The sequence below is a fragment of the Rhincodon typus genome, chromosome 13, assembly GCF_021869965.1.
Source record: "Rhincodon typus isolate 14 chromosome 13, sRhiTyp1.1, whole genome shotgun sequence".
In the NCBI taxonomy this organism is placed as follows: domain Eukaryota; kingdom Metazoa; phylum Chordata; class Chondrichthyes; order Orectolobiformes; family Rhincodontidae; genus Rhincodon; species Rhincodon typus.
In genome coordinates, this window is record NC_063344.1 from 62,783,003 (window position 1) to 62,794,893 (window position 11,891).

At 42.8% G+C, this 11,891-nt stretch overlaps 1 protein-coding gene across 4 annotated transcripts in view; it reads left to right on the top strand.

Annotated features, from left to right (window-relative positions):
* Window positions 1–11,891, top strand: part of LOC109923890 (YEATS domain-containing protein 2) — a 34,100-nt gene that overhangs the window by 257 nt on the left and 21,952 nt on the right. For all 4 annotated transcript variants that reach the window (XM_048604759.1, XM_048604758.1, XM_048604760.1 and 1 more), the window contains exon 2: window positions 4,305–4,426. In XM_048604759.1, the coding sequence (XP_048460716.1) occupies window positions 4,370–4,426 (57 nt within the window). In that variant the 5' untranslated portion in view covers window positions 4,305–4,369. The remainder of the gene's footprint in view (window positions 1–4,304; window positions 4,427–11,891) is intronic.

Genomic DNA, 11,891 nt, shown 5'->3' on the forward strand with positions numbered 1-11,891 from the left:
GGGAGGAGAGAGAAGGGGAAGAGGGTGTCGGGGGAGAGAGAAGGGGGTTGGTGGGGGAGAGAGAAGGAGTGAGTGGGGGAAGATGGATGCGGAGAGGAGTGGGGATGTGAGGGAAAAGGTGTGCGGAAACACTTGGGGGAGAGAGGATTGGAAGGAAAGAGAGTTGGTGGGGAAAGGGGGTGAAGAGGAAGAGGAGGCTGCGGGCAAGAAGGTAGAAAAGTGGGGTACAGGAGGAAGGGAGCTGGTGGAAGTGGGTGGAGAAGAGGAGGGGTTAAGGGATTTAGGGTTAAGGGGAGAAGGGAAAAGAGAGGGCAGGGATGAGTGTAAGAAGGGGGTTTGGGACAGTAGGAAAAAAGGGGAGGAGCGCAGGAGGGTGGAGTCGGGGTAAGGAAGGAGTGAGAGGGAGGAGGGTGAGGAAGCAGTGGGGGATATGTTAGATGATTGGTGGGGGTTTGTGTTGAGAGGTGCCTGATTTAGTAACTGGGTGAGGGAATTATTGGGGGTGAACATGGGTTGGTAATTGGAGAGTGAGAAAGGGGGAGAGATGGTGATGAAGGTGTGGAAAGAAGGAAGTGAGAGGAAACTGTTACTGGTGGGTGGAGGGAGACAGTGAGTGGCCAGGTGAGGTATACTTCACACATCAGGAAATGATCCTGTTATGTGTGTTCTGGCCTTGTTATACTTGACTTGTGTGTTCGACCTAATACTTTGAGTATAACCATCCAGTAAATATTTTATTTATACTGAATGTGGGTAGAAGGTGAAAAATGTGCATTTCCGTAGTTATTTAGTACACCTATGGCTCTTTCTAATACCATGCGCTTCATAATTAATTGTAACAGAAGCACAATTACAATTACGAGGTAAGAACTGGCAAACATTTTGTACCCAAAGTCTCACCAATGTACATTGGATGAACCAGGAAATCTGTTCCCTAATGAAGACCAGACGTGCAGCATTCAAGTCAGGGGACCCAGACCAGTACAGAAAATCCAGATATGACCTCCGCAAAGCCATCAGGGATGCCATGTTAGAGGCCCAAACCTACCAAATGGACTCTCGCTGTCTATGGCAAGTCCTAAACAAGATTACGGGATACAAAATGAAACAGTATAAGATAGCAGACAGTGACACATCCCTTCTTGACGTGCTCAATGCTTTCCATGCTCGTTTTGAGCAGAATACCACTGGCGTGGCAACGCTTCAGAAGCCAGATCAGTCTTCCTTGGAGTCAACCCGAGGAAAGTGATGGGCCCGGACGGTGTCGCAGGCTGAGCGCTCAGATCCTGTGTGGACCAACTGACAGAAGTATTCACTGACATCTTCAACCTCTCCCTGCTACAAGCCGAAGACCCCACCTGCTTCAAGAAGACCACCATCACCCCGTACCCAAGAAAACACGTGCAGTGTTCTTTAATGACTGCTGACCAATAGCTCTGACTTTAATAATCGTGAAGTGCTTTGAGAAGCTGGTCATAGCCCACATCAAATCCAGTCTCCCAACTTGCCTCAACCCCCTACAGTTTGCCTACCGACATAACAGGGTCACAGAGGATGCCATATCCCTAGCCCTGCACTCATCTCTGGAACATCTGGATAACAAAGACACCTAGTCAGACTCCTGCTCATTGACTACAGCTCTGCCTTTAATACCATTATACCCTACAGACTGATCTCAAAACTCCGAGGCCTTGATCCCGGCTCCATCCTCTGCTACTGGATCCTCAGCTTTCTGACCCACGGGCCGCAATCGGTCAGGATAGGTAATTGCATCTCGTCCACAATAATACTCAACACGGGAAGCCCACCCACCCACCCAGATGCGTCCCCAGCCCCCTACTGTACTCGCTGTACACCTATGACTGTTGCCAAATTTCCGAACGAACGCCATCTACAAGTTCGCTGACGACACCACCGTAGTGGGATGGATATCTAACAACAATGAACCAAAATACAGAAGGGAGATAGAGGGCTTGGTGACTTGGTGCAATGAAAACGATTTCTCTCAACTTCGGCAAAACTAAAGAACTCAGCATCGGCTTGAGAAAGAAAGGTGGATAACGCACCCCCATCTACATGAACAGAATTGAGGTTGAGAGAGTGAAGAGCATCAAGTTCCTCAGAGTGACGATAACTGACGACCTGTCCGGACTTCCTGCGTAAATGCGACAGTCAAGAAGGTACAACAACGCCTCCTCTTCCTCAGGCAACTCAGGAAATTTGGCATGTCCATAAGGTCCCTCAACAACTTCTACAGATGCACCACTGAAAGCATACTGTCCGGGTGCTAACAGCCTGGCATGGCAACTGCTCTGCCCAGGATTGTAAGAAACTACAGAAGGTGCACAGCCCAGACCACCACGGAAGCCAACCTTCCATCCATGGACTCTGTTTACACGGCCCACTGCCACGGAAAGGCTGCCAACATCATCAAAGACCCATCGCACCCCGGTAATGATCTCCTACAACCCCGTCCGTCAGGCAGAAGATACAGAAGCCTGAACACACACACAAGCAGGTTCAGGAACAGCTTCTTTCTGGCCATTATCAGACTGTTGAATGGACTGTAGCCTCAAACATGTAACTTGAGCTGAACAGTCCAGACAGTCCCAGGCAATTAATCATTGCTGGTTTATGGATAAATGACTGGTTCTGCTGTCACCAGGTTTGTTTCCTTTTGTGGGAGGAAGAACACTAGGATGACAATCCAGTACAGGATTGAGGCAGCACCATACTGCACTGTCAAAGATATTGTTGTCTTTCAAATGAACTATTAAACTAATGTCCCATCTGTTCAGTTGGTGATGTTTATCTTCACAATATTTGAAGAAGAACGGGGCAGTTCTCCTTGGTCGTCCAGGTAGCAGTTATCCTTCAACCAATATCACAATAAACAAAAGCAGAAATTGCTGGAAAAGCTCAGCGGGTCTGGCAGCATCTGTGGAGAGAAAATCAGAGTTAATGTTTCGGTTCGAGTGACCCTTCTTCAGAACTGGTTTCTGATTTACACCGTCCGCAGTTCTTTCAGTTTTTACCACTCTAAACAGATTATATAGCCAAGACAACAAGGTGCAGAGCTGGATGAATACAGCAGGCCAAGCAGCATCATAGGAGCAAAAAGGCTGACGTTTCGGGTGTAGACCCTTCATCAGAAATGGGGGAGGGGTAGGGGGTTCTGAAATAAATAGGGAGAGAGGGGGAGGCGGATAGAAGATGGATAGAGGAGAAGATAGGTGGAGAGGAAACAGACAGGTTGAAGAGGCGGGGATGGAGCCAGTAAAGGTGAGTTGTAGGTGGGGAGTTAGGGAGGGGATAGGTCAGTCCAGGGAGGACGGACAGGTCAAGGGGGTGGGATGAGGTTAGTAGGTAGGAGATGGGGGTGCGGCTTGAGGTGGGAGGAAGAACAGCAGGGACGAGCTGGACTGGTTTTGGGATGCGGTGGGGGGAGGGGAGATTTTGAAACTTGTGAAATCCACATTGATACCATTGGGCTGCAGGGTTCCCAAGCGGAATATGAGTTGCTGTTCCTGCAACCTTCGGGTGGCATCGTTGTGGCACTGCAGGAGGCCCAGGATGGACATGTCATCTGAGGAATGGGAGGGGGAGTTGAAATGGTTCGCGACTGGGAGGTGCAGTTGTTTATTGCGAATCGAGCGTAGGTGTTCTGCACCTTGTTGTCTCGGATTCTCCAGCATCTGCAGTTCCTACTATCTCAGATTAATAGCCACATTGCTTTTTGTAGCCCTTTGTGTACAAATCGGCTGCCACATTTCCTATTGCAACAGCAACTATGGTTAAAAAAATACTAATTAACTTTGCTGGTGGTAAAGTGCTCTGGGGTATCCTGAAATCTCAAAAGGTATTATATTAGAGCAAATTCTTTATGCATTAATTGTCTAGTTAAGACGAGGAGCCTGCTATTACATGAGGACTCTGAGATCTGGACTTTTTTTTTCTTGCTTACCTTTTGGCTCTGTTAAAATCTTTAATTCTGGTTTTTGTAACCAACTGGGCACCAGTGAATGGCGATTTTGTGCACGTTTTGCTGTACTCATGTATTCCTGTACTTAGTATGTGACAAATAAATAAATCTAAATCTACTGATGAGTCTTACTCAGTGCTATATGGAATTATGCTCAGACCCTCTTTGTGACCGAGGGACCTGCTAGATATCAAGCTGCCTCTAATTTAGGGGATGTGTCATTTCTTTGGCCCTCCCATCTGTTTGTTTGCAGCCCATGTATGTTCAATGATGTATCTTAAGTATATGACCTAAAAGACTTAATCTTTCATTATCGACAAAGGTATTGTCGGCTCATTGAGAAAATGTCGGGCGTGAAAAGAAAAGTCGAGGATAAGGACCCAGACTATGAGGATATCTCAGTCTGTCGTCAGGAAAAGCGCCACAAAGCAGTTGAACATTCAGGTGAGGAAATGAAAGCACTGTCCGTTTTATTACCTCAGAAAAGAAATTCTCATAATTCTCATAATTTGCTGTTTTGTGCTTACACTTCGGTGCAAGTTTCAGTTAGCCAATCCTCAATCCATACGAATATACTACCTCCAGCACCATGGGCTATTATGTTATTAAGGCAACTAATATGTAGTGCCTTATCATATGCCTTCTGGAAATCCAAATGTATTAGATTCACTGCTTCCTCTTTATTTATTCTGCTTGTTATCTTCTCAAAGAATTCTAATAAATTTGTCAGGCATGATTTCCCCTTCATGAAACCATGCTGACTTTGAGTATGTATATTTTGAAATGTTGTGCTCTTATAACATTTATGATAGACTCAAACATTTTCCATTACAGATGTGAGCTAACTGGCCAATAGTTGCCTGGGTTTTAAGTGGGGAGGGGTATTTTCAGGATGGCAACCTGTAACGAATGGAGTGGCCACAGGAATTGTTGCTAGGGTAAATTTACAGAAACAGGCCAGAAATATACATTAATGGCTTCGAGGAAAGTGAATGTATTAACAGCAAGATTGCGAACGATACAGAAATAGGTGGAAAGGTAAGGATGACACAAAGAGCCTGCAGAGGGGTATAGACAGGTTAAGTGAGTGGGCAAAATCTTGGTATAATGTGGGAAAATGTGAGGTAATTCACTTGGACAGGAAGAATAGAGGAGGTGAATATTATTTAATCCTTATCCATGAATTACAAAAAAAGCTAGCATCCAAGTTCACCAGGTAATAGGGAGGCAGATGAATGTTTGACTTCATTTCAAAGGGACTGGAGTACAAAAATAGGGAACAAAAACAGAAATTGTGGGAGAAACTCAGCAGGTCTGGCAGCATCTGTGGAGAGAGAACAGAGTGAACGCTTTGAGTCCAATGACTCTTTTGTTTTCTCTCCACAGATGCTGCCAGACCTGCTGAGTTTCTCCAGCAATTTCTGTTTTTGTTTCAGTTTGCTAGCATCCACAGTTCTTTGTTTCATACAAGTAGGGAAGTTTTGCTAAAACTATCCAATGTACTTGTCAGATGACACAGGGAATACTGTGAATAGTTTTGCTCACCTTATCTAAGGAAGAAAGCTTGGTATTTGATCCAGAGAAGATTCACTATGTTGATCCCTTATGGAGGGATTGTCTTACGTGGAGAGGTTGAGTAGGTTGAATCTGTACTCATTGGAGTTTAGAAGAATGAGAGGCAATCTTATTGTAACAGTGGATTGGTTGTCTCCCCTTGTGGAGAGCCCAGGATGAGAGGGCGCAATGTTGAGGTAAAGAGATGCCCATTTCAGCTCAGTTGGTTGGATGGCTGGTTTGCAAAGTGACACCAACGTAGTGGGTTCAGTTCCCACACTGGCTGAAGTTACCATGGAAGACTCTCCATAGACCCTCAGGTTAAACCACCACCTGTCATCTCCCTGTAATGAGAGCAGACCTATGGTCTGGTAGGACTACTGGCACTTTACCTTTTAGTATTAGCAAATATACATTACGCTTCAACAGACTTATCAGGTCCATCTAATTTCACCTTACCCCATAAACATCAGCTTCTATTTATTTCATTCCTCATGTATTTATCCAGCTTTGCTTTATGTGTATCTGTGTTATTCACCTCATCCATTCCATGTAGTTGCAGGATTCACATTCTTAACTTTTACTGTTTTGGTGAAGACTTTTATCCTGAATTTTAATTTGATTCATTAGTAACTCTGCAGTATCTATGTCTCTTACTTTAAATGGAAACATCATTTTAATGTATAGCCTATAAAACCCCAGACACCCCTGAGTTTTTCTTGTGTAAAGAGCAATAACTTGTTTACAATAACATAATAGGTACAGCCTCTCTGTTCTGGTATAGTTCTAGAATGTTTTTGGAAACTTTTTTTTAATATCTTTTGTATAGTATGGAATCCAAATGCTCACAGTATTCCAAATGATCTAATCATAGCTCAAAACAATTTTCAAATGATTTTATTGCTTTTTCACTTTTTGACCTCTAAAAATGATTCTAGAGTGCTTTCTTTTCATTCTTTTTATGGTTTTTAAAGCTGAATTGTTACTTTTTAATGATTTGTTCCCAACTGCTTCTCAATTCCATTTACAAACATTTTCCAAAGAGTATGTGGCTTTCTTATTTCTTTCACTAAAAATGTACTACCTCCTAGTTCCTTATTAAAATGTTAATCAACCTGCTTACTTCTATAATTCACAGCAATTACTATGTGGAAGAAAACAATACTTGTTGATGGAGTATGTGGCAGATTTTGTTTACACAGTACAGGTGATTGGCCTAAACTCTGGAAGAGAGAGATTTCTAGTTTTTATTCGTCCAAATAACTGGAAACTAAACTTCTTTACACCACCTTAGTTTAGACAGAAAATCCAGGACAAAAGCTGGCCATTTAGCTCGTTATTCTTAGGTAGCGTTTATACTGCTTACAGATCTCCCTCATCTCAGCCTTCTAGGCTATTTTTGTATTCATGTTTCTCCCATGCACTTGTCCAGTTACCCTTTGAAAGAAATGAAGCTATTTGCCACAACTATGTCCCATGGTGACCATGCGAGCCACCTTGTCAAGCACCTTCTGAAGATCTATTTTGACAAATTCTCTCAGAGACCCCTTATATATCAAGTCTGCTACTTATTAAAAAATTGCTTCAAATATGCCAAAATTGTTTCATGTGTCTGAAGATTGGTCCTTAGGAACAGCTTTGAACTCCATGAAATGTTATTTACATTTTGGTTATTGGGTGTAGCAGATCCTCTCCTCATTTCAGCATGCCTTGCAGCTCTGTATTTTCTTCTTCAGTTGCTCATAAGAGCCTTCCATTTTCAAGTGCAATAAATAATGTGACTAGAGTAAAGAACATAGAACATAGAATAGTACACCACAGTACAAGCCCTTCAGCCCATGATGTTGTGCTGAACTTTTACCCTAAACCTAAGGTCTATCTAACCTCCACCCTTACCTTACACTATCATCCATACACCTATCTAATAGCCGCTTAAATGCCCCTAATGAGGCCCACTCCACTATCCTCTCCGGCAATGCATTCCACGCCCCTGCCACTCTCTGAGTAAAGAACCTACCTCTGAAGTCTCCCCTATATCTACCTCCACTCACTTTAAGACTATGCCACCTCGTAATAGCTACCTCCAGAGTACAAGATGGCTTTCTGTTGTTGTCTTCATCTGTGCTTAATGGCAACATAAGAACTCTTTCAAAACATCCCTTAAAGCTCTAATTATTATGCTAACACCACTGAAAATTAGCTGGTTCCATCATTGGCCCATGATCTGTAATCTTGAACATGGACTGACTCACAAACTGACAGGGGAACCACTCCTGTCATCTCAAATGATCCTGCTGCTGTGATGTTGGTGGGAACAATATTTTAAAACTCTCTTGCATTCTTTCAGGTGGTTCATTTGTTCCTTTATTCATTAACCAGAGCAAGTTAAATCACTTTCAGTGACTGAAGTTCTCAGGAGCATTTGCCACAAATTGTGATCCTTTGATCTCCCTCCCTCTGCCCAAGTAAATATACTCCGCTTTGCAGTGGCACTATTTCTTTCTTTAGTCCAGAACCATACACTTTGGTGCATACATTGTTGAATGCACTGAAAATCTGAAAAAGATAGACAGCTTGCCTATTCTTTATATAAACTGCATATAAACTGACGTTTTCCCAGCCACTATCAGTTCTAAGGAAGGGTCACCGGACCCGAAACATTAACTCTGTTTTTTCCTTCACAGATGCTGCCAGACCTGCTGAGCTTTTCCAGCAACTTTGTTTTTGTTGCCTGTTTTTTAGCCTGTTCTGCTGTGTGCATGTGGTTTATTCTGGTGTCCCAGGCCGTGCCATCGCTGCTGAAACATTCTCTTGGTCCTTAACTGGGACATTCATTGTCCTTCAGTACCCATAATCAAGATCTTTGAAGGGGGCGGTGGGGGTGGGACGGAAATGAACCAAACAAGTTGCTATCTAATGAACACCCCATTCCCACTTCTGCATTTCCCCTTGGTTTTCATCTGCAAGCGCCACCTGATACTGCCAGAGAGGGAGAGGATGGAGGACAGAGAGAGCAAGGTGTGTGAGTGTGTTTGTGTTTGGGGTGGGGAGGGAGTGGAGGAATGGTGTTAGTGCAGGAGGCAGAAGATTATTCTCTTCAGCAGCACTTTGCAGTAAAAACAACAATCACATCTTTAGCATGTTGCAATGAAAACAACAATCAGAGACATCTGATTGCTCATTGTTCTACATTTAACCTATTCCTGATTGGTAATTATTGATGGAATTAAACTGACTCATTCACATGTGCTGAAAAGGTTCTTTGAATAACAGATGAATAGATGAGTGCCAATTTCAGCCAGTCACTGTGTGGAGCTGGAGGAACATAGCAGGCCAGGCAGCATCAAAGGAGCAGGAAAGTCGACGTTTCGGTTCGGGATCCTTCTTCAGACTTCTTTCCTTCTTTGAGGAAATGTCAGCTTTCCTGCTCCTCTGATACTGCCTGGCCTGCTGTGTTCCTCCAGCTCCACACTATGTTGTCTCTGACTCCAGTATCTCCAGTTCTTGCTATCCCCATCTTTCAGCCAGTCACCATTCTGTTTCGCTCTCGGATGTGAGGTGCTTTGTGTGTGTCACCTCAGATACCAGATTTTCACGTGTGACTCTTGTGACATAACTTGAGTGGAGATATTCAGTTTTTAATTATACAGAGGCAGTTATATCTACAGGAACTTCTTGGACTCTGTTAAGGTCATTGTCAGTGTTGTGTGTGGGTGAGGAATTGAGGTTATGTGTCTGCAAGTTATAAGTAAGGAAGTTGGCACTTGTGGAATTTTCTCCAAATTGATAGAAGATGCTCAGAAGATAAACATTTTAAAACACTGGGTCAAAAGTGTTGTTGCATCTGAACTTATCTGGCAGTTTTCAAGAAATGGTTTGCAGTGAAATCTGCCTATAATTAGCTTTAGAAATGGCATAAGAATTCAGGATAAACAGGCCTTTCAGCACCTTGAGTCTGCTCTGCAATTTTATGGGATCATGGTTGATCTGTTTATGTACTCAAATCCACTTTGCTACTTATCCCCTGTATGATTTGACTCCTTTGTTTATCAAAGATCTGTCTACCTCTGCCTTAAAAATATTCAATAACCCTGTCTCCACTGCTCTTTGTGAGAAAGAGTTCCACAGACTCTCAACCTCGGAGAGAAAAGAAATTCTCCTCTTTTTTTCTAAACTCCAATGTCTACAGAACTAAATTGTGCAACCTTTCTTCTTAAAAAAGCCCCCTCATACCAGGAATTAGACAAGTGATCTAAGGTCAACTTTTTCGCACAGAGAGTGGTGCATGTATGGAATGAGCTGCCACAGGAAGTGGTGGTGGCTGGTACAATTACCAGGGATTTAAAAGGGATCTGGATGGGTTCATGAATAGGAAGGGTTCAGAGGGATATGGGTCAAATGCTGACAAATGGGACTGGATTAATTCAGGTCGGTATGGATGAGTTTGGGTCTGCACAACTCTATGACTCTAAGTGAATCTTCTCTGAACTACTTCTAATGCAGTCATGTTTGCTCTTCTAGAGGGAGACCAAAACTGTATACAACATACTAGATGTGGTCTCACCACACTCTATGCAACTTGCAATAAACAACATTGAATTTGACTGTGTAATCACTTCCTCCATATGCAGGCTTAATTTTTGTAATTCATGTACCAGGACACCCAGATTCCTTTGTATCTCAGAGATTTATAGTATCCATAAACTTGGTTCACTATCTTTGGGTCAAAATCCAGGGACAGTCTCACTATTGTCATTGTGGTTTGCCTACACTGAATGAACTATAGTGAATCAAGAAGGCATCTCACCACCACCTTCTCAAGGAGCAACAAGGGATGGGAGATAAATGCAAGCCCAGCCGGTGACACCCATATCGCATAAATAAACAAAACAAAAACTCCAATTTTGAAAGATAAACAAGCAAAATATCAATTACCAATCACATTTTTCTTAGAAGGTGGTTGATCCAAAGATACAACCACCCCTTCTCACGCCAAATATGCACATACTATCAAGTCCTGCTAACCTGAAACAACAATGTGCACCAAGGATGCAAATATTCAGTGTTTCAGTGTTCATTGCTCATGCTCATTTTCTTTAACACTTTCACTCACGCCCCGGTTTATGTGCAGCATTCCCTCATTGTGTGATAGCTGTAACTCAGTTGCTCATGTTCTCACCTCTGAGTCAATGTTGTGGGCTCAAGTCCCACGTCACGGCTTGATCACAAAAATAAGGTTCACGTTCCAGTCCAGTACTTAGGGAGTTCTGCACTTTTTGAAGACATTAAACAGGGGGCCTTCTCAAGTGAACTTAAAAAAATACTATTATCTCAAATAGAAGTAGTCAAGTTATCTCTGGCACATTGGCCAATATTTATTCCTTATTCAACATTCCAAAAATAGATTATCCCATCATTATCATGACCTGTTTGGAAGGATGTTGTGAAACTTGAAAGGGTTTAGAAAAGATTTACAATCATGCTTAAATAATAGATCTACAATTCCCACTCTACATCAATGATTATAGTTCAGAAGTTTTTTGTTGTCTGTAAAGATCTTTGAGAAAAAAATGATTGCAAAGGTGCTATTTAAATGTAAGTCATTCTGTTTAGGCCATATAGATTTGTGGATTTCTGGTAATCAGGAATTTGCTGTGTAGAGAACAAACCAGGATGTGCTTCAGGCGTGTTTCCACTGAGAACTCATGCATATGGGTGTGCGTCACTCTTAAAGGGACCATACAGTGTAACAACAAGATTGTGTACAGTATAAAAGGGAACAGTGATTATGATTGCAGTTTAGAAGTTGGAAAGGCCAAAATATTCATTGTACACTTCATTGGGTGTCAAGTAGTGGGCGCTAATTGGGAACGTACCTGTGCTTTTATGTATACACGCAATGGGTCTGTGTGCATATTATATCTGTAGCAGCATGATGCAGGAGCTGTTGGTTGCAACCGCATGATATGAAGATGTGTCTACAAGTTAAAATTTGCAAGTAAATAAAGCCTAGCTTCCAATGTTCTATCCGCTGGTTATATGAGTTCTGCTTATTTCCATTTAATTGCTTCCTAATTTTCCTTCTCTCTTAAAGAACTTGCATTTCTGTAGCTTTTTTTAATGACCTCAGGGCGTCTTAAAGTACAGAAAATGCAGATGCCAGTTTGCATACAAAAATCTGCCATGAACAGGAATGCAATAATGACCAAGTAAACCGTAACTTCCCCCCCTCAGTGGTCGAGAACGCCCTCAACCGTGTCTCCCACATCTCCCGCAACTCATCCCTCACACTCCGTCCACGCAATAAGAACCAAAAAAGAATCCCCCTCGTCCTCACGTACCACCCCACCAACCT